This window comes from Salvelinus alpinus, chromosome 18 (genome assembly GCF_045679555.1).
Source record: "Salvelinus alpinus chromosome 18, SLU_Salpinus.1, whole genome shotgun sequence".
Classification (NCBI taxonomy): domain Eukaryota; kingdom Metazoa; phylum Chordata; class Actinopteri; order Salmoniformes; family Salmonidae; genus Salvelinus; species Salvelinus alpinus.
In genome coordinates this window covers 37,079,957-37,102,241 of record NC_092103.1, presented here as the reverse complement: position 1 = coordinate 37,102,241, position 22,285 = coordinate 37,079,957, and the positions used below count along the sequence as shown (strand labels likewise).

Below are 22,285 nucleotides of genomic sequence, written 5' to 3'. Positions count from 1 at the left end.
CACTCCTGTCAGAGAATTGTAGGGCTAGGCTACTAGACCTGTCTGCTATACATTTCTATGCATCATGCCACTGGTTGTCATTGCAGTCCTCACTGAAAAAAGGCGACATTTTTGTATTATGCTGTATTGCGTGAAGACTAATAATGGTGTGTGTAGCAGCCTATGTCTTATTCATCAGTCATTGGTCGTATTCTAATCATAGGATTGACCTGTTTCCCTGTCAGCCGGCAGGTACAGTAGTTTAGCGATTTGAGAGGCGAGCCCGGAGGGTTGCCAGTTTGAATCCCAGGACCGAAGGGAAAAATCTGTTGAAGTGAGCTGGCAACCGGAGGGTTGCTGGTATCAAATCCTAGATGCCATCGCCTGCAATTGTGCCCTTGACCAAGGCATTTAACCCCCCCCCCCCCACACAACAACAGCCCCCCTCTCCAAAACCTGTATGAGTGTGTGTGCATTCTGCAATTATTCAGACCCTTTCCCTTTTTCCACATTTTGTTACATTACAGCCTTATTCTAAATGGATTTCCCTCACCAATCTACACATAGTACCACATAATGACAAAGCAAAACATTGTTTTTTTGTTGTTGCAAATTTATTAAAAAGAACACAGAAATACCTTATTTACGTAAGTATTCAGACCCTTTGCTATGAGACTCGAAATTGAGCTCAGCTGCATCCTGTTTCCATTGATCATCCTTGAGATGTTTCTACAACTTGATTGGAGTCCAACCACCTGTGGTAAATTCAATTGATTGGACATGATTTGAAAAGGCACACACCTGTCTATAAAAGGTCCCACAGTTGACAGGGCGTCTCAGAGCAAAAACCAAGTCATGAGTGAGAAGGAACTGTCTGTAGAGCTCCGAGACAGGATTGTGTCAAGGCACAGCTCTGGGGAAGGGTACCAAAACATTTATGCAGCATTGAAGGTCCCCAAGAACACAGTGACCTCCATCATTCTTAAATGGTAGAAGTTTGTAACCACCAAGACTCTTCCTAGAGCTGGCCGCCAGGCCAAAACTGAGCAATCGGAGGGGAGAAGGGTGACCAAGAACCTGATAGTCACTCTGATAAAGCTCCAGAGTTCCTCTGCGGAGATGGGAGAACCTTCCAGAAGGACAACCATCTGTGCAGTACTCCACCAATCAGGTCTTTTATGGTAGAGACTGAAACCACTCCTCAGTAAAAGGCACATGACCGCCCGCTTGGAGCTTGCCAAAAGCCTTTTGGCACCTAAAGGACTAAGACAATGAGAAACAAGATTCTCTGATCTGATAAAACCAAGATTGAACTCTTTGGTCTGAATGCCAAGTGTCACATCTGGAGAACCTGGCACCATCTCTACGGTGAAGTGTGGTGGCAGCATCATGCTGTGGAGATGTTTTTCAGCGGCAGGGACTGGGAGACTAGTCAGGATCGAGGGAAACATAAAAGGATTAAAGTACAGAAAGATCCTTGATGAAAACTTGCTTCAGAGCGCTCAGGACCTCAGACTGGGGCAACGGTTCACCTTCCAACAGGACAAAGACCCTAAGCACACAGCCAAGACAATGAAGGAGTGGATTTGGGACAAGTCTCTGAATGTCCTTGAGTGGCCTAGCCAGAGCCCAGACTTGAACCCGATCAAACATCTCTGGAGAGTCCTGAAAATAGCTGTGCAGCGACGCTCCCCATCCAACCGCTTGAGAGGATCTGCAGAAAAGAATGGGAGAAACTCCCCCAAAAACAGGTGTGCCAAGCTTGTAGCGTTATACTCAAGGCTGTAATCGCTGCCAAAGGTACTGAGTAAAGAGTCTGAATACTTATGTAAATGTAATATATATATTTTTTTATCCATTTGCCAAATTTCTAAACATGTTTTTGCTTTGTCATTATGGGGTATTGTGTGTAGAATGATGAGGAAAAGCAACAATTTAATCCATTTTAGAGTACGGCTGTAACGTAACAAAATGTGGAAAAGTCAAGGTGTCTGAATACTTTCTGAATGCACTGTATATATACACTGAGTGGACAAAACATTAAGGATGCCTGCTCTTTCCATGACATAGACTGACCATGTGAAATCAATGACCCTTATTGATGTCAATTGTTAAATCCACTTCAATCAGTCTATATGAAGGGGAGGAGACGGGTTAAAAAAAGATTTTTTTAGGCTTGAACGTTGTTCACGCTCAACAGTTTCCCATGTGTGTGCCAGCATCCCTGTGTGGAATGTTTTCAGAACATTACCTTGTTTAGTCCATGCCCTAACGAATTGAAGCTGTTCTGGGGGCAAAATGGGGGGGGGGGGGGGGGGGCGCGCAACTCAACATTAGGAAGGTGTTCTTAATGTTTAGTACACTGTGTGTCCTTCAGAGGGGTTGGGTTAAGTCAAATTTCAATTGGACCTTGTGTGCAATTGACCATTAAACCGATCCCACTGTGTAGCTCAGTTGGTAGAGCATGGCAGTTGCAGCGCCAGGGTTGTGAGTTAGATTATAAAAAAGTTTAAAAAAATGTCTGTTAAATGACAAAAATAAAAAAATATATTATCATTAGGCCTATCCACAACGGGACTAGTATGCTACCACTCTCAGTACTTTTTCAACTTGGAGTGGTATAAAATAGGCCTATTTGGAGTTTAGTGTTTCTCTGGCTTCTAGAATTGGATGTTTTCACAGGGCTTACATGGCTGCCAATGGATTGAATAGCCTGCAATGTAGGCCTTTAATGGTCAAACAAGTCCACACTGTACAGGTTTTGGTAAAGCAAGTGAACAATACAGCATCATCTGACCGTATACCACGAGTATGAGAACATTTATTTTTACTGCTCTAATTACAATGGTAACCAGTTTATAATAGCAATAAGGCACATCAGGTTTGTGGTATATGGCCAATATACCACGCTAAGTACTCTATTCAGGTACTCTTAGCCGTGGTATATTAGCCATATATCACCCCCCCCCCCCATGCCTGATTGCTTAAATATTATACCCCCCCCCAAAAAATGCTAACCTCCCTGTTATTGTAATGGTGGTATGATATTTCTGCTTCTGTAACTTTCTCACTTATCATTATCCACGATTCACTCAGGCCTATCCGTAGTCATGGTAGCATCCACATTAATGTAGAAGTGTTTAGAAACATTATATTCTTATTTACAATAAAAGTGACTCCAAAATAACACAATACATTATTTACCATTAATTTCTGTTGGACACAAAATAATCTGTAACGCAACCAAAACAAACAGCAAATGCATCCAACAAGTTTGTAGAGTCACAAGCTTGATGTAATCTTTGCATGCTAGGAATATGGGACTAAATACTAAACTTTGGACTACTTTAATACACATAAATGAATTGGTCCCAAAACGTTTTGTCCCCTGAAATGAGGGGACTATGTACAAAAAGGGCTGTAATTTCTAAACGTTTTGCACAATATGGATGAAAAAACCCTCAAATTAAAGCTGACAGTCTATACTTCATAGTCATTGTATCATTCAAATCCAAAGTGCTGGAGTACAGAGCCAAAACAACAATATGTCACGATCACAATACTTTTAGAGCTCACTTTAGATGGCTAGTAGTAGTAACAGCTTTTTACTGTGTGAAATGCTAGGGGCAGGATTTCTCCACGAATCAGTAACTGTGATTCAACCTAAAGTGCAGGGTCACTCGAGAGGAAACAGATGTTTCGCTCCCACCAGTCACCTCTGTTGACGACCACATGTGATCCAAGAACAGGAAAATATGGCCAAATATTACCATTCCGTTAGAATGGTAATCACTGAAGCATTTTCCTATGTTTCTAATGGTTTGGATTTGGGTTACCAGTAACAGTCATTGTAACAGCCCTTTTATGCCATCTCCAGCTCCTGTCTTCACATGCTAAAAATCCCCCTGTGAGAAATAAACCTGAGCGCACCAATGCATAGAAAGAAAGTCTGATGTAGTCCTACTGTGCTGTGAGACTAGCTCTGTGGCTGATGTAGTCCTACTGTGCTGTTAGACTAGCTCTGTGGCTGATGTAGTCCTACTGTGCTGTTAGACTAGCTCTGTGGCTGATGTAGTCCTACTGTGCTGTGAGACTAGCTCTGTGGCTGATGGCAAACCACATTATGCACTTAGTAGCCAGTAGCCCCAAAAATATAGATTTTGAAATGGCTTGATATTGTCAGCACATTATTAGGGATGTGGTTGTAGTACTTTTTAGGAGTAGATATGGCATGTATTTCAATGTACTGCGTATGAAATGGGTTAGCTGTTATATTCACGCCAGATAAGGTGGTATTTCAAGCAAAGCTAAATGTATTATAGCCTTATGATAGGCTTCTTTTTCTTGTTGCCATTTTGCAGTGGAGCAGAAGTGAAAGTCTTCAAGTGATTGGTTAATCATGAGTCATAATGAGGGAGCTAAAGACGTCTTGTGATGCCGGATGGGCTACCAGTGTGGCTGCTGCACAATTATACAGCAGTCACTTGGGGAGCTTCTGCGCTCTGCTATCCTCACAGTTCTCTCTCTGTCTGTCTGTTCCGCTCCTCCCTCCCTCCACCCACACAGACACGACGTGGTGGTTGAGCTTAGGTTCATTTGGTTGCTTAGCTTTGTGTTGTAGTTCGAGAGGTTAGGCTTAGAGGGCCTTAGCAGTCACAAGCTGCTCAAAATGGGCCATTCACAGAAACATTTCAGAGCCAGACAGAACCGTTTCGGCTGGTTACAATTTGCCCAGCTGCCACTGACTTACAGAACAATGTTGTTTTTTGCCAGTCATAACGTATGCTGTCTTAGCCTACATTATTTAGGTGTATGTTTTTGTCAGTAATTATGATTTATTCCTTTTTGTCTCCAAGTTCACAGAAGAGAAGTTGGGCTCTGCGGAGAAGACTGAGCTCGATGCCCACTTGGAGAATCTGATCGCCCGGGCCGACTGCACCAAGAACTGGACTGAGAAGATCTTCAGGCAAACAGAGGTCTTGTTGCAGCCCAATCCAAGTAAGACCCAGTCCTAAAGCAACCTATAGCTGGTTCTTAGACCTGTTTGTGCTGTCCGGTCAACTCCCATGGTCATTGCCAATGCCAAACAAGACAGCACAAACAGATCTGCGACCAGGCTGAAAGGAGCCTTCATGGTGATGCCGTTCTGTTTGTGTTTTGGGTTCTGAGCCCTAGCTAGCGTTTTTCTCTGGCCGTGTTTTGCCGACATGCATATGTCCAAATAAGTACTATTGAAGTATACAGTACATTGTGGCATTGGTCCCTTTGAGAGAAAGAAAACTAGTATGTTAGAAAACTAACCATTGACTTTCTGACCCTCCATGCTACAGTTGACCACACTGGTAAGTCTGTCTCCACTCTCAGTATGTAGTAGCAATAGTAGCAGCAGTAGAAGTAGTAGCAGCACTAGTAGCAGCAGCAGCAGCAGCAGCAGTAGTAGTAGTAGTAGCAGCAGCAGTAGTCGTAGTAGCAGCGTACTTGAGGCTCCCCACCCCCATAAGACTTCCTATGGGGGTCAGTTGGAATGTGTGGAATGATTTCATTTTGGACCTAAACCCTTAACATACTGCACCCCCTCAGTGATCACAGATCTGAATGAGCTGGATAGGTCAATGCCATGTTCTACTTTATCATATGGTTTACAACTTTTGCTTAGTCCTTTAGCATCTTTGAACTGTGAAGGGGCTAGGTGCTGAAATAGGATGAGGCCCTTGTACTCACATGATTGCCTATGATGGCTGGTTATAGATAGCTAATAACTCCAATTGGTCCTACTTTCTCTGCAAAATGTCACTCCGTAAGGGACTTTCATTCTTACGGTGACTTTCCATGCAAGGCCAAGGCCTGTTTGGTTGCTCTGACTTGAGATATGCACACGCAAGGGAAACTTCAGCATAAATAGTGTCATCGATGTCAAATTCAATTGAGGTATTGCACGAAAGTTAGTTGAGTAATCTCTCGTGGACAGATTAAACTGGAAGTTACAACTTTTTACAAGAATTTTACTTCTGGGTAACCAAGATTAGTTGAAGAGACTTGTGTGCACGTCTCAAATCAGATTTGGGACGGTATTGATTTAGGCAAGGTAAACTGGGGTAGGAGGGCTAATTGTGCAGAGGAGGAGGGACCCAAATGGCACCCTATTTCCTACAAAGTGCACTACTTTTTACCAGAGTCCTACAGTAGACACAGTGTACAAAACATTAGGAACACCTTCCTAATATTGAGTTGCCCTCAGAACAGCCTTAATTGTTCAGGGATTGGCCTCTACAAGGTGTCAAAAGCATTCCACAGGTATGCTGGCCCATGTTAACTCCAATGCGCTTCCCACAGTTGTGTCAAATTGGCTGGATTCTTGATACACACAGGAAACTGTTGCGAGAGTGAATCCCAGCAGCGTTGCAGCTCTTGACACACTCAAACCGGTGCGCCTGGCACCTACTACCATTACCCCATTCAAAGGTACTTAGATATTTTGTCTTGCCCATTAACCCTCTGAATGGCAGACATACAAAATACATGTCTCAATTGTCTCAAGGCTTAAAAATGGATTTAACAAGTGACATCAATAAGGGATCATAGCTTTCACCTGGATTGATCTGGTCAGTCCATGTCATGGAAGAGCAGGTGTTTCTAATGTTTTGTACAGTCAGTGTATAGAGAATAGGGTGCCATTTGGGACAAATCTGTGAAGGAACCACCAACCTCTCCCCTACCCTCATTCTCATCAAGAAGCACATACACAAAGGAGTGTGTGTCATCGTGTGTGTGTACTTGTTGATGTGCTTTTCCCGTTGTGTGTGTATGTATGTATATCTTGTAAAAGTGTTTGGAGGGGGTAAAAAAGAAGCCTTTGTTTATCTGCTAAATGTTGTGTGTAGAAAGCTGGATAGGTTCCAGAGAGAACTGCCACCTCCTCCATTTCACTCCCATGCTGTGTCTTCTTCTGTAGTGCATTGATCAATGTTGCCTTTCACTTTCCAACAACAAGCAGTATAACATTGTAGATAGGAGTTGTCAACTGTTAAGTCTTGTTATTCATTGTCTGTCCATATGTATGTTATTACGTTTATAATCAATAACTCGTACATTTCGGAATTGTTATTGCTCAGTAGAGTTGTTTTGGTGTATGGTTTTAAAACTCATCGCTTTGAAAATGGAAGAGACATTTAGGTAATTTCATTGTACCTGAAGGACTTTTCTCTAGTGATAAATGATGTAGGCTAATTAATGAATGCCTCTGTTGAAAGGGCATAGATAAAGACTGAGAAGACAGGGGATTCATGTTTTTTGAGGGGGTTGGGTTGAGGTGTCACATCATTATATTACTTGTGCTTTTTTGTACCTTGAAATTTGTATTTTTTTCTAGCATATTGTTTTATTTATTGGGTTTTTGGCACAAAGGAAAAGCACTACATTTACTGATTGAGGTACCTAATTGCTGTCTGGTGTGAACTATCTTATTCTTTACTTTTACACAGGTGCGCGTATAGAGGAGTTTTTCTATGAGAAGTTAGATAAGAAGATCCCATCCAGGACAACCAATGGAGAGCTGCTGGGACAGTATATGCTGGATGCTGCTAAAGACTTTGGCCCAGGGACCCCATATGGTAGGTGGAACGTTTGACAGCCGCAGGAGGTGCCGTAACACTCTATTCTGCTATTTGTTCTGCAACACCCTCTTGTTTTTGAAAGTCATTGTTCCTGAACCTTAGTATTAATTGAAATCTTAATTGAAATCTACATAATGTATTGATGCCAATGTGTCTGGGTGGGCTGGCAATGCTGCCCACACTGTACCAGGTGCTCAGCTGTCTGTGTGTGGTTGGCACAGAAACAAACAACATGGCAGTACCCAGTGTTCTAAATGCCATCAGCCTCCATCAGCTGCCCAGGCCTCCATTTTATTCAGAACATAATGTCCGCGTTCCAGGCCGACTATATTGCAGTCGCTTGCCAGATCACATAACGCCTGAGTAGTTGTTTAGTATATCAGATATCCTCATCTATGACATAGCAATCTGATGCCCAACTGCAATGTATGATGTGGACCATGGCCAAAGTGACTCAAGTTGTCCAGATGGGGATACCCAAGTCTATTAGAAAATGTGTTCAACCTGAACACGATATGAGCATTCTTGCAGTGAAGTGGAATCTCTTAATGGTTCTCTTTCTAGGCACATTTTTAAGGGATTTTCTCTCAACAATCTAAGTGATGGTTGGACACATTGTACTGTATGTTAGAGTAGGGTTTCTTAAACTCTGCTCTAGGCATGTGAAATGTGTTATGAGTTTACAATATAATCACACACACTATTTCTTAATTTGGGTCTTTGGAGGAGGAATTTGGTCACGGAAGGACGCTCATTTTGTAATTTGTCTCTTTAGCTGAAAAGGTTTAAGAACCCCTGACAGAGCATTGTGGCCCAGTATATTAATGATGATCTTTGGGTGCTGCAGCCCAGGAGTAATCGAACTTGAATGAAAAGGATGGCCAACACTCGCCAGTTATGATATAAATTCCCAAGAAATGCAGCTTGCGACTGTTTTGTCTCCCATAGACTGTGAGCCAGTGTGATAATGGATAGTTGTGTCTATAGACAGAGTTATAGCTCTGATGCTGACTTTGATTACCTAGGAAGCTGGCGGGATACCCACTCCTCTCACAACTAATCTGATCCTTTACACAGCGGTTTGATGATACCATGCCTCACAACTTAGCAGCTTGGCTTAGCACGCTGTGTGTGTGTGTGTGTGTGTGTGTGTGTGTGTGTGTGTGTGCGGTCCCAAGAAATTCCCTCCAGCGGCAGTTTCTTACTGAAAATCCCCAGTCTCTCAAAACGATTATATGTCTATCTATCCATCCATCCATCCATCCTTTATAACAGCAGTAAAGAGTGGTTAATGCAGTGAAGCATGGAGAGATGCTGAGTTGAGGGGGATGAGTTCTGACTTATAAATATCCTTAATCAAGTCACTAAGGGGGAGAGGGGAATGCAGAACGTTTACATTCTGTCAGAACATGTTATTGTTAGACATCAGGTATCCTATGGAAAGGAGAAGGGACACAGTCTGGTTTCAGTTGTTGGGTTGTAATTTCAAATACTTGCTACACCAGAAGTTAATGGTAGGAGTAATGTATATGGTGGGGTCAGTTAAGGTTGCATATGAGCCAGGGGCTTGGAATGTTACTGAGTAAGGGAAAGGCAATCAGATGGTTGCGGTCACTGATAAGGGTGGATAGCTGTGGATTAGTGAGGAATGGGGGCCGAGGTCAGGTCACATTAAGGGAGAAGGAACAATTTATTACTACTTCCTGCCTAGCAATAAAGATGTCATGTTTAAAGAAAAGGAGAAGACTTGTTCTTAAGTGGGGTATATATACTTGTGATGGTGGGATCATGTCTTTGTCTGTTCAGCTGTCTGACCCATTGGGTGAATAAACTTGGTTTGAGCTTGTCTTAGTTGTCCGGTAGTTTTTACTCTGTTTATTTAGAACCTAACAAGGGGGAGGGTTGATATAATGCATGGCTATAATGATTTATGTTTTTACCATTGTTGAATACTTGTTTCTGATGGGCTTGAAGGGCATTCTAGAGTGTACATTATATCCCTATAATGTACAGTATATCAGCACGGTAGAATTCAATGGCTATTGTTCATTCTTACATGTTCTATGTTTGTGCTGCTTTTGAAAGCAAAAGTTGAATTGAAAACATTATTATTGGCATTGTTGAATTGGATTACTCTACTGGAAGGTTTTTTTCACTGGGAGTGGAGGGGACGGAGTCTCTGACCTGGCTCTCTCGCTCTCTCTCGCTCTCTCTCGCTCTCTCGCTCTCTCTCGCTCTCTCTCGCTCTCTCTCGCTCTCTCTCTCTCCTCCCACTGGGTCAATGGCCGGGCAGTTCTGATCTGATGAGTTGGGCTCAGTTTCATTCTAACTCCCTGGTAATTTAGGAAACTGAACGAATGTCATGGAATTCAATGTCCCGGTCCGGTATGTCCCTTTGTCTCCTGAATGGACTGGAACTAAAAAGGAATTGGCCATATTATTATTGCCCAGTCATGTATATTCACTGTCAACAACCTAATCATCCACTTCTGTCATCAACCTAATTGTGTGTGTGTGTGTGAGTGACAGGCAGTACCCTGATCACGGTGGGGGAGTACCAGAGTAGACTGGGCGGGGCGGAGAGGGAGTTCCTCCAGACCTCGGCTATCAACTTCCTCACTCCTCTCCGCAACTTCCTGGAGGGAGACTGGAGAACCATATCTGTGAGTATTCTGTGAAATCCTAAATAAATTCCTAGCCCCTCATCCCTAGCCTCTACCCCTTAGGCACTTCAAGCTGAAGATAAGTGTAAGTGTTCGCGGAGTTAAGAACGTACCTTAACCCTTCGCCTACAGTGGTCGTCCCTCGCGGAAATCTAATTAACATAATAAAAAAATCCCCATCAAAATCTGTCTGTTTAAGCTAGAGATATCTGTTTTTTGCATGGACTGCATCTCAATCAACCGCATCTGCCGATATCGCCCTTCCGCATCTGCGGTGAAAGGTGACAGAGCTAGAGCGGTGTTTGTCAGACCATGAGACATCCCGAAAATTGGTCTTCTCACAAAATCGTATGTAGCGTCCGAACGGTTTGGGCTACACACTAATATGAACCAAGAGGAAAGCTGAGACACTCACGAACACGGTGGTGTTTTGCTTTAGGACGCTCACGAGACTCATCTGAGGGTCCCCGGTACCAGTTTTAAAAATGAATGGAAGTATATATGGAGATAGTTTAGTGCCTAAAATAAGGGGATAAATACATGTTAAAAAAAATATATAATTTTTTACTGATCTTTCTTATACAGTGGGGAGAACAAGTATTTGATGCACTGCCGATTTTGCAGGTTTTCCTACTTACAAAGCATGTAGAGGTCTGTAATTTTTATCATAGGTACACTTCAACTATGAGAGACGGAATCTAAAACAAAAATCCAGAAAATCACATTGTATGATTTTTAAGTAATTAATTTGCATTTTATTGCATGACATAAGTATTTGATACATCAGAAAAGCAGAACTTAATATTTGGTACAGAAACCTTTGTTTGCAATTACAGAGATCATACGTTTCCTGTAGTTCTTGACCAGGTTTGCACACACTGCAGCAGGGATTTTGGCCCACTCCTCCCTACAGATCTTCTCCAGATCCTTCAGGTTTCGGGGCTGTCGCTGGGCAATACGGACTTTCAGCTCCCTCCAAAGATTTTCTATTGGGTTCAGGTCTGGAGACTGGCTAGGCCACTCCAGGACCTTGAGATGCTTCTTACGGAGCCACTCCTTAGTTGCCATGGCTGTGTGCTTCGTGTCGTTGTCATGCTGGAAGACCCAGCCACGACCCATCTTCAATGCTCTTACTGAGGGAAGGAGGTTGTTGGCCAAGATCTCGCGATACATGGCCCCATCCATCCTCCCCTCAATACGGTGCAGTCGTCCTGTCCCCTTTGCAGAAAAGCATCCCCAAAGAATGATGTTTCCACCTCCATGCTTCACGGTTGGGATGGTGTTCTTGGGGTTGTACTCATACTTCTTCTTCCTCCAAACACGGCGAGTGGAGTTAGACCAAAAAGCTCTATTTTTGTCTCATCAGACCACATGACCTTCTCCCATTCCTCCTCTGGATCATCCAGATGGTCATTGGCAAACTTCAGACGGGCCTGGACATGCACTGGCTTAAGCAGGGGGACCTTGCGTGCGCTGCAGGATTTTAATCCATGACGGCGTAGTGTGTTACTAATGGTTTTCTTTGAGACTGTGGTCCCAGCTCTCTTCAGGTCATTGACCAGGTCCTGCCGTGTAGTTCTGGGCTGATTCCTCACCTTCCTCATGATCATTGATGCCCCACGAGGTGAAATCTTGCATGGAGCCCCAGACCGAGGGTGATTGACCGTCATCTTGAACTTCTTCCATTTTCTAATAATTGCGCCAACAGTTGTTTCCTTCTCACCAAGCTGCTTGCCTATTGTCCTGTAGCCCATCCCAGCCTTGTGCAGGTCTACAATTTTATCCCTGATGTCCTTACACAGCTCTCTGGTCTTGGCCATTGTGGAGAGGTTGGAGTCTGTTTGATTGAGTGTGTGGACAGGTGTCTTTTATACAGGTAACGAGTTCAAACAGGTGCAGTTAATACAGGTAATGAGTGGAGAACAGGAGGGCTTCTTAAAGAAAAACTAACAGGTCTGTGAGAGCCGGAATTCTTACTGGTTGGTAGGTGATCAAATACTTATGTCATGCAATAAAATGCAAATTAATTATTTAAAAATCATACAATGTGATTTTCTGGATTTTTGTTTTAGATTCCGTCTCTCACAGTTGAAGTGTACCTATGATAAAAATGACAGACCTCTACATGCTTTGTAAGTAGGAAAACCTGCAAAATCGGCAGTGTATCAAATACTTGTTCTCCCCACTGTATCTCTCAGATATAGGACAGACACATCAGAACAAACTTTCTTTAGATTTTTTGGGGGACAAAATCTGTTATTCAATGCATTTCTGTTGGCTAATAGCAGTAAGGGGTCTTAAAATTCAAAGTCAAATAGCTAAATAATCCTTGGTATGATCATCTTAAAACAATTCCATATGTTAGCAACCCCCCCATTCCATATGTTAGCCCACACCCCTGGCTTAGAGTCTAGATGGTTAAGCTCACGCCACAGCTAGCTTGAAATATTGAGGATGGACAGTGGCGTGTATTCATGGAAGCCAGGCTTCCCCAAATATTGGACCAATAAAAAATTATAATATATAAAATAATTTCGCTTTCGTCTCTGTGTTTTCATACTTTTCTGTCAATTCGCAAGGGGCTGAATCTCACCAGAGAAATCATACGAGCGAGAGAAACAGTGCCTCTCTGTAACAGTGCCTCTCTGTCTCAGTATGTGGAGCCCATGTATCTGTGCTGTCTGGAACAAAAGAGTATTACATGTTGCGGCCGTAGCATTTGATTGATTGATGCCAGCAAGCATTTCAAATCAAATCAAATTTTATTTGTCACGTGCATAATTCAACAGGTATTACACCTTACAGTGAAATGCTTACTTACAAGCCCTTAACCAACAATGCAGTTTAAAAAAAAATACCCCCCAAAAAGTAAACGATAAGAATAACAAATAATTAATGAGCAGCAGTAAATAACAATAGCGGGGCTATATACAAGGGGTACCTGTACAGAGTCAATGTGCGGGGGCACCGGTGTCGAGGTAATTGATGTAATATGTACATGTAGGCAGAGTTATTAAAGTGGCTGTACATAGACAATAACAGAGTAGTAGCAGCGTCGAAGAGGGGGGTGGGGGTGGCAATGCAAATAGTCTGGGTAGCCATTTGATTAGAGAGAACAGTCTATGACTGGGGTGGCTGGAGTCTCTGACAATTTTTAGGCCTTCCTCTGACACCGCCTGGTATCGAGGTCCTGGAAGCTTGGCTCCGGGCCGTACGCACTACTCTCTGTAGTGCCTTGCGGTCGGAGGTCGTGCAGTTGCCATACCAGGCAGTGATGCAACCCGTCAGGATGCTCTCGATGGTGCAGCTGTAAAACCTTTTGAGGATCTGATGACCCATGCCAAATCCTTTCAGTCTCCTGAGGGGGAATAGGTTTTGTCGTGCCCTCTTCACGACTGTCTTGGTGTGCTTGGACCATGTTAGTTTGTTGGTGATGTGGACGCCAAGGAACTTGAAGCTCTCAACCTGCTCCATTACAGCCCGTCGATGAGAATGGGGCCGTGCTCGGTTCTCCTTTTCCTGTAGTCCACAATCATCTCCTTTGTCTTTATCACGTTGAGGGAGATGTTGTCCTTGCACCACACGGCTAGGTCTCTGACCTCCTCCCTATAGGCTGTTTCATTGTTGTCTGTGATCAGACATACCACTGTTGTGTTATCGGCAAACTTAATGACGGTGTTGGAGTCGTGCCTGGCTGTGCAGTCATGAGTGAACAGGGAGTACAGGAGGGGACTGAGAACGCACCCCTGAGGGCCCCCCCGTGTTGTTACCTACCCTTACCACCTGGGGGTTGCAGAGGGAGGTGTTTAGTCCCAGGGTCCTTAGCTTAGTGATGACCTTTGAGGGCACTAAGGTGTTGAATGCTGAGCTGTAGTCAATGAATAGCATTCTCACATAGGTGTTCCTTTTGTCCAGGTGGAAAAGGGCAGTGTGGAGTGCAATAGAGATTGCATCATCTGTGGATCTGTTGGGGTGGTATGCAAATTGGAGTGGGTCTAGGGTTTCTGGGAGAATTGTGTTAATGTGAGCCATGACCAGCCTTTCAAAGCATTTCATGGCTACAGACGTGAGTGCTATGGATCGGTAGTCATTTAGGCAGGTGTGGTATACCGTGGGGTGTTGGGTTGAGTGTGCAGAGATTGACACAGAGACAGGGAGGCTTTAGTCCGAAAAACAACTTTACTTAAGACAGAAAATAAATATATCAAAGAAATAACTTAGGTTTTGCTCTGTCTTTCTTCTCTCTCTTAACTGGTGTCCGTCTCTCTCCCTTCTCTCCCGCGGTGTGCCATCGTGCTCCTTTTATTTAGCCTCCACGGCTGGTTGGCACTTTCCTCTAATTACCTCCACTTAGCTGTCCATGTCGGGGTGCCCAGCTCCCGTATTCCCAGCAGAGGGAGCCATCGTCGCCTCACGTACCTCCCCTCTATTACCATCCCTTGGGGTAGACCTCCTGGGATACCACACAGGTTACATGGTGTTCTTGGGCACAGGGACGGTGGTCTGCTTGAAACATGTTGGTATTACAGACTCAATCAGGGACATGTTGAAAATGTCAGTGAAGACACTTGCCAGTTGGACAGCGCATGCTCGGAGTACACGTCCTGGTAATCCGTCTGGCCCTGCGGCCTTGTGAATGTTGACCGGTTTCAAGGTCTTACTCACATCGGCTGCGGGGAGCGTGATCACACAGTCGTCCTGAACAGCTGATGCTCTCATGCATGTTTCAGTGTTACTTGCCCTGAAGCGAGCACAGAAGGGATTTAGCTCGTCTGGTAGGCTCTTGTCACTGGGCAGCTCTCGGCTGTGCTTCCCTTTGTAGTCTGTAATAGTTTGCAAGCCCTGCCACATCCGACGAGCGTCAGAGCCGGTGTAGTACGATTCGATCTTAGTCCTGTATTGACGCTTTGCCTGTTTGATGGTTCGTCGGAGGGCATAGCGGGATTTCTTATTAGCTTCCGGGTTAGAGTCCTGCTCCTTGAAAGCGGCAGCTCTACCCTTTAGCTCAGTGCGAATATTGCCTGTTATCCATGGCTTCTGTTTGGGGTATGTACGTACAGTCACTGTGGGAACGATGTCATCGATGCACTTATTGATGAAGCCAGTGACTGATGTGGTGTACGCCTCAATGCCAGGGGAAGGATCCCAGAACATATTCCAGTCTGTGCTAGCAAAACAGTGTTATGTTGTAGCCTAGTAAGCTCACATTAACTAATGTTAGCTAGCTAGCTAACTTAGCTGGTTCATTGTTGCCCATACGAGGAAGTTAGGCTAGCAAGCATTCTATGAAAACAAAAACTAAAAGTGTATTGTATGACAGGGCCATATACTGTTTTGCCAACATGAAAGAGCGGAGGATGGCATTGGCGTTCAACTAGTCTACAGTTATTCTCTAAAACAACATTGGGAGGTGGCTTATGGTAGAGAAATGAAGATGTCTCAACTTGAGACATCTGTGTCATTGTGTTGTGTACATTTTAGGGTGGCCTTTTATTGTCCCCAGCACAAGGTGCGCCTGTGTAATGACCATGCTGTTTAATCAGCTTCTTGATATGCCACACCTGTCAGGTGGATGGATTATCTTGGCAAAGGAGAAATCCTCACTAACAGGGATGTAACATTTGAGAGAAATAAGCTTTTTGTGCATATGGAACATTTCTGGGATCTTTTATTTCAGCTCATAAAACATGGGACCAACACTTTACATGTTGCATTTATATTATTGTTCAGTCTAAATCAATAGTTGTTTAGTAAACTGTCAAACATTATCTTGCTTGACCATGCTGCAGGTCATATAACTATTTGCTTTGAGGTTTTCACGGGACAGATGTTGCTCTCGGGTTTGTGATGATACAAACGTATGTGTAGTTAAATTTATTCCGCCGCTGTTACTGTCTTTTTGTTGTGACGGCCTTAATGCACAGTACCAGTCAAAGGTTTGGACACACCTACTCATTCAAGGGTTTTTCTTAATTTTTTACTATTTTCTACATTGTAGAATAATAGTGAAGACATCAAAACTATGAAACAACACATATGTAATCATGTAGTAACCAACAAAGTGTCAAACAAATCAAAATATATTTGAGATTCTTCAAAGTAGCCAGCCTTTGCCTTGATGACAGCTTTGCACACTCTTGGCATTCTCTCAACCAGCTTTATGAGGTAGTCACCTGGAATGCATTTCAATTAACAGGTGTGCCTTGTTAAAAGTTAATTTGTGGAATTGCAGCACAAATTGCAGCACAAATAAATGTTCAAGTTCAAGTAACAGACACATCTCGACATGAACTGTTCGGAGGAGACAGCATAAATCAGGCCTTCATGGTCGAATTGCTGCAAAGAAACCACTACTAAAGGACTCCAATAATAAGAAGAGACTTGCTTGGGCCAAGAAACACGAGCAATGGACATTAGACCGGTGGAAATCTGTTCTTTGGTCTGATGAGTCCAAATTTGAGGTTGTTGGTTCCAACCACTGTGTCTTTATGAGACGCAGAGTAAGTGAATGGATGATCTCTACATGTGTGGAGGAGGGGGTGTGATGATGTGGGGTTGCTTTGCTGGTGACACTGATTTATTTAGAATTCAAGGCACACTTAACCAGCATAGCTACCACAGCATTCTGCAGCGATACGCCATCCCATCTGGTTTGCGCTTAGTGGGACTATCATTTGATTTTCAACAGGACAATTACCCAAAACACACCTCCAGGCTGTGTAAGGGCTATTTGACCAAGAAGGAGAGTGATGGAGTGCTGCATCAGATGGTCCTCCGACCTCAACCCAATTGAGATGGTTTGGGATGAGTTGGACCGCGGAGAGAAGGAAAAGCAGCCAACAAGTGCTCAGCGTATGTGGGAACCCCTTCAAGACTCTTGGAAAAGCATTCCAGGTGAAGCTGGTTAAGAGAATGCCAAGAGCGTGCAAAGGTGTCATCAAGGCAAAGAAGGGTGGCAACTTTGACGAGTCTAAAATCTAAATATATTTTGATTTCTTTAACACTTTTTTGGTTAATATATGATTCCATTTGTGTTATTTTATAGGCTCAAACTGTTGGAACGTTGTCAAGGAGGGCGGTCACGTGCTGAGTTCAAGCAAGGCATGAGCCCAATTGGGGGGTTACACGCTAAGCAAGCAACATGACGTCCGTAATATAAGCAACATGGTAAAAATGCCACCCAGCAATATCAGAGGGCAATGTGGAGCTGTTACCAAGTGGATACACAAGTGGCTCTGGCGTAGCACAGAGGAGAAGTAGTGGGAGAGTGGTGGTGGTCTGGTTTTGTGTCACTCACTTCCTCGTCTTCCTCCCCTGTGCAGAAAGAGAGACGTCTCCTGGAGAATCGGCGGTTGGACCTGGACATCTGTAAAGCACGTGTCAAGAAAGCCAAGCAGGCCGAGGCTAAAGCGGCGGTGAGTCTTCCTCATCCTCAGACACCCCTCCCCTTATGACTGGCAGTCCCAGTTTGATTGATTTCAGGCCTGACATGGGACATACAATTCCTGACACAGTTCTAGAGTTGATGAAAATGATTTGAGTTCTCTTGGCTCTGTTTACTTCCCTGTCTATCTATTAACTCTATTACTGGGGGGCATTAAGGCCGTCACAACAATCACTCAAAGGTGATTGCAAAGCAGTTTAGTTATTCAACAGCTACTACCTCCAATCACTGTATGCTTTTGATTAGATACTCTGGTCTATAAGTGGAGAATGAACACAACACAGTTTAACTCACATAATACGAGCTCACTGCTTGTCCTTCCCCCAAGCTTTCTTAAATGTGCTGTCAACTTAGATCAACTCCAACTGGGACATCAATAGAAATCCATAGACCAATAAGCCAGCTACACCAATAGAAATGGCCATAGGGGTGGGCAGGGGTGGAGGATTTTCATCAATGTCTAGGGGTCTACCTTTGAGTCACCTTCTCTGCAAACCTTACATGGGGCATGGCAATTGTCTCTCCCAAATTAGAATCACCCTTCACCCTCCAACCTCTCTCATTCTCTTCAGTTTTGCACGTGGAGACCAACGGTGCCCTCTGTTGACTAACTTTGGACTAACATGTTTCTCTGTTATCATTTGCGCAGTGTGAGGGAGATGTAAGTATTGACGAGAGTGTTGTATTTTCAGCGATCTCGCTTGCCTCTTTTTCTCCCATTTTTATTTTTGTCATTGAGTGTTGTTCGGGGCATCCTCCCTCTCTTCTTTCAGACCATCCATGCACTACAATATACTGTATAGTCCCAAAGAAAAGTTGAATGGGATTGTTTCAGTAATGACACCTAGAGATGGTCATATGAGAGGTGGAACATTTATTTTAATTTTTTTTCCAGTTGACTTTACCAAACAGAATGTTTTGGATGGTACACTGGCGCAACAAAGTTGATGATGTAGAACTGAGACTGTACATTTTTAGACTGTTGTTTTAAGTGGCCTCAGTGTTTCCACTACCATCTCCAAGGTCTACCCGCCTCATTGTCTGGGGCCCTGAAAGCTGATTCAGGGGTCACTGGACCCTTTGAACAATACTCCATTGTCCCCTCAGTTGGAAAGCCCTGCTCATTCCCACACTCACACATCCTGAAGACTGATGGGAGTGATGGGGGGTATCCAGCCAGTCTGCTGTCCATTCCACAGGTTCAATGGTCAGGTTTGAACAGAAGACAATGCAAAACCAAGATGTCTGCCACCATTATAATGATACCAGAATATTGGACCTTGACTTTGAAAACGTGCATGGCGCTTGATGCAAATAAATATTTGTGTAAGCTCTTCTAATCCATTCATGCCTCATGGTGTGGAGGTAGTATTTAATTCTCATCACTGGCTCTGCGTGACAAAATACAAGTTACTCATGCCATCCAAGTTCCTCTTAACATCATAAAACACAAATAGGCTGCGCACCACACTGCTACTTGCACTGCACAGTCCTGGGCCAATATCCACAAAGCATCTCAGAGTAGAAGTGCTGATCTAGGATCTGTCCATATAATCATATTCATTATGATCTAAAAGGATAAACTGATCCTAGGCCCTGAGCTGAGGCCTTCTGTATGGGAGAATGCTCATGCCCTCGAGTGGCTGCTACTGTCAGAGCCAGGTCTGTAGAACTCTGGGAGCCATAATTAGTTTAGCATTGTAAGGCTGCTACTGTCAACCAGGTCTGTAGAACTCTCGGAGCCTCTGTATGTAGCCATAATTAGCTTAGCATGCTAAGGCAGCTTCTGTCTGTATAGAGGACACATTGATGCCCCCCATATTTCATGAACTGCAGCTTTGCTTCTCCATCCCAGACTCCTGTGGGAACTGACCGTTTGCTGCTTCTTCTCATTCTCCTTTTCATTCTTCTTCTTCCTCAGTGTGCTGTTTGTTGGAGCTGCTTGTGTTGATGCGATGCATGACTGTATGACTTTGTTACCCCCTCTGCCTGTAGGCCGAGCCCGATTTTCAGGAGACTAGGCCTCGAAATTATGTTCTGTCTGCGAGCGCATCTGCGGTAAGACGCCCACAGACGAAGGAGACTCATGTTGAGAGATGCATACACACAAAAACACACAGGCTATACTCCATAAAATATGTACAATGGCGCACGCACACAAACACATAGCATTAGTGGTACAAATTCTGGTTTATTTGCACAAGTTTAGTGCACTTCATGGCCTACGTCACAGGTTAGCTTTTCTGAATGTATCTAGTCTTTGTGGATAATAACTTGGGTGAGACTGTTAGGAAGAGACAGACATGTAGAAGGAGACAGAGACTAAGCTATCCTCAAACTAATTCTTTATCTGATACAGAGGTACCATACTCTGGAATTCTTATCTTCACATTGCCAAAACCCCATTGTCCCTCAATAACTTCAAGCGAAGACTGGGGGTCAGCCTGATGAACCAAACTATTCAGTAATCTCCTCCATATAGTTAAATAAAGGTTATATATATATATATATTTTTTTTTTTAAATATAGCCCATCTCTCTCACACTCACATCCACACACATATTTAAACAAAACATATACTGTTTATTATTTTTTGTGATTTCTGATCAGTTAATTTGTACTTTTATAGTTAGAAGGTTTTGTTATCTGTTTTAACAAACGTAAAAAAAAAAAAAAAATCCTACTTGTATATATTTTTTTGTGGTATTGTTTTTATATAAGCCCTTGGTCTTCCAACCTGCACACCGTTTTTTACTTATTTGGTTTTATCTGTATTGTTGTCTATCACTTCTTTTCTTTGGTGCAAATAAATGAAACCTTCAAATTTAAACTTAAAAACAGCAAAGCAGTGGTGGCTGGGATAGTTGGGATCTGGAAGATTCCAAAGAGTCGGCCAATGTGATGGATCAGAGGAAGGTATATATAAATAGGTTTACACTGTTCATAGCATATATCAACAATACTAGATGGAATACAACCCCCGCCCTACACTGCTAGAAGAAATGGTGCTATACAGAACCAAAAAGCGTTCCATGGCTTGCTTCATACAGATCAGTGTGGTTCAGTCAGTCGAGCTTGGCACTTAAACACCAAGGGTATTGGGTTTAATCCCTGCTGGAGCCACCCATACATAAAATGTATGCTCGCATGACTGTAAGTCGCTTTGGATAAAAGCGTCTGCTAAATGGCTTATTATATATGGCTATATAAAACTGCAATGAAGCACCTTTTATTTTCAGCAGTGTAGGTACTAGCTCAATGGTACTGTGGTATAGTAGGGTGTTACTTGCTCCATCACCTGTTCTCAAGGCCCTTAGAGGGTGTGTATGTATTGGAGCCCACCCCCCCCCCCCCCCATCACCTCAACGTTCTGATGGAATCCAGCCAAACTTCAGCACCTGATTTGACTGACCACAGACTTGATTAATTAGTTCAATCATGGAGAGGCCTAACTGACCGAACAATAGACCGAATGCAAATACGAAGGTTTATTCAATTAGAATTGGGGGGTGACCTCGTCTCCGAGGGATGACCCCAGGAGCCAGATATCGGGATAGCAGATAGCCCTTTGGTGGACAACTGGCCAGAAGATTGCAGGTGTTAGGATCTCTTATCTACCTGATTTTTGCCACCATGCAGTTAGCTAAACAAAAATGGTCCTACGTTCCACTTTCATAGATCTGTTTTGCTCCTGATGTTGTCACTGTCTTCGCTACTGGTTAGGTAACTCTGTCACATTCGTCAGTCTGTATTGCAGGAGAAGGGCTTGTTCGTGGTAGTCGTGTTTATGATGAATGCCAGCGACGAAGACGTGCCTGGCCATTCTCTTTTCAGTCCAACACGTTGGACTATATTATTTGTTTTGTCAGTTGTTGTGTCACGGTGTTGTGTGTCTTTGTCTATAATGAGAGATTCTGTCGTTGTAATTGTCAAACAGATGGTTGTGTATAGAAGGCCGTTGTTGAAAAAGCAAAACATTTGAATCCCCTTCGTGACCAGAACACTGTGTGTGTTCACATCCTCCCACATTTGCCCTTATTGAGGTTGTATTTCTCCTTCGAGAATCAATTCCTTAGCTGCTTAGAATTCCCATAGAAATATAATCTAATGAATTATATTCCTATGATGTTTCCCATCAGTTTGGCTGAACCCTCAATAGAGCACTTCCCAGGGCTTTGTCATGCTGTCTGTGTACATGCTGTCTGTGTACTGTCCACACAAACTACGTGTCCTCCTGTCATTTTAATTCTGCTAGTCCCACAGAAATGTCATTTGGCTATACTTATTGTAGAGTAAGGAGCAGTCTAATAACGTGTAATAAATACCCTGTAACAGGGCTATTACAGTTGATAAGTACATGCAGTTATGGAATAGCTAGTTACTAATGCCTGTGTCAAGTGTGAACTGCTGCCCTACATTTAAAAGTGACTCTTGACTCACATCACATAGCTAACAGTGGTTTCAACAAAATCATCTGATTACTTACTCATGTTTTCAAATCATTGGCCTCTTCCAGACATGACTAGACTTTTATTGTTATGGGGGATTCCTGCCATCTTACTACGTGGCTACTAGTCTTTCATCAT

General features: G+C 43.4%; 1 protein-coding gene across 9 annotated transcripts in view; it reads left to right on the top strand.

The window, feature by feature from the left end:
* The window catches only part of sh3glb2b (SH3-domain GRB2-like endophilin B2b), a 46,224-nt gene that overhangs the window by 493 nt on the left and 23,446 nt on the right, over nucleotides 1-22,285 (top strand). For 4 of the 9 annotated variants that reach the window (XM_071351187.1, XM_071351186.1, XM_071351185.1 and 1 more), the window contains exons 2-6: nucleotides 4,836-4,977; nucleotides 7,461-7,589; nucleotides 10,122-10,255; nucleotides 17,578-17,670; nucleotides 19,695-19,757. In XM_071351187.1, coding sequence (XP_071207288.1) covers nucleotides 4,836-4,977; nucleotides 7,461-7,589; nucleotides 10,122-10,255; nucleotides 17,578-17,670; nucleotides 19,695-19,757 — 561 coding nt within the window. Of the gene's footprint in view, nucleotides 1-4,835; nucleotides 4,978-7,460; nucleotides 7,590-10,121; nucleotides 10,256-17,577; nucleotides 17,671-19,694; nucleotides 19,758-20,540; nucleotides 20,616-22,285 lie in introns of all 9 variants that reach the window. The other 5 variants (XM_071351190.1, XM_071351189.1, XM_071351188.1 and 2 more) reach the window with 2 other exon arrangements.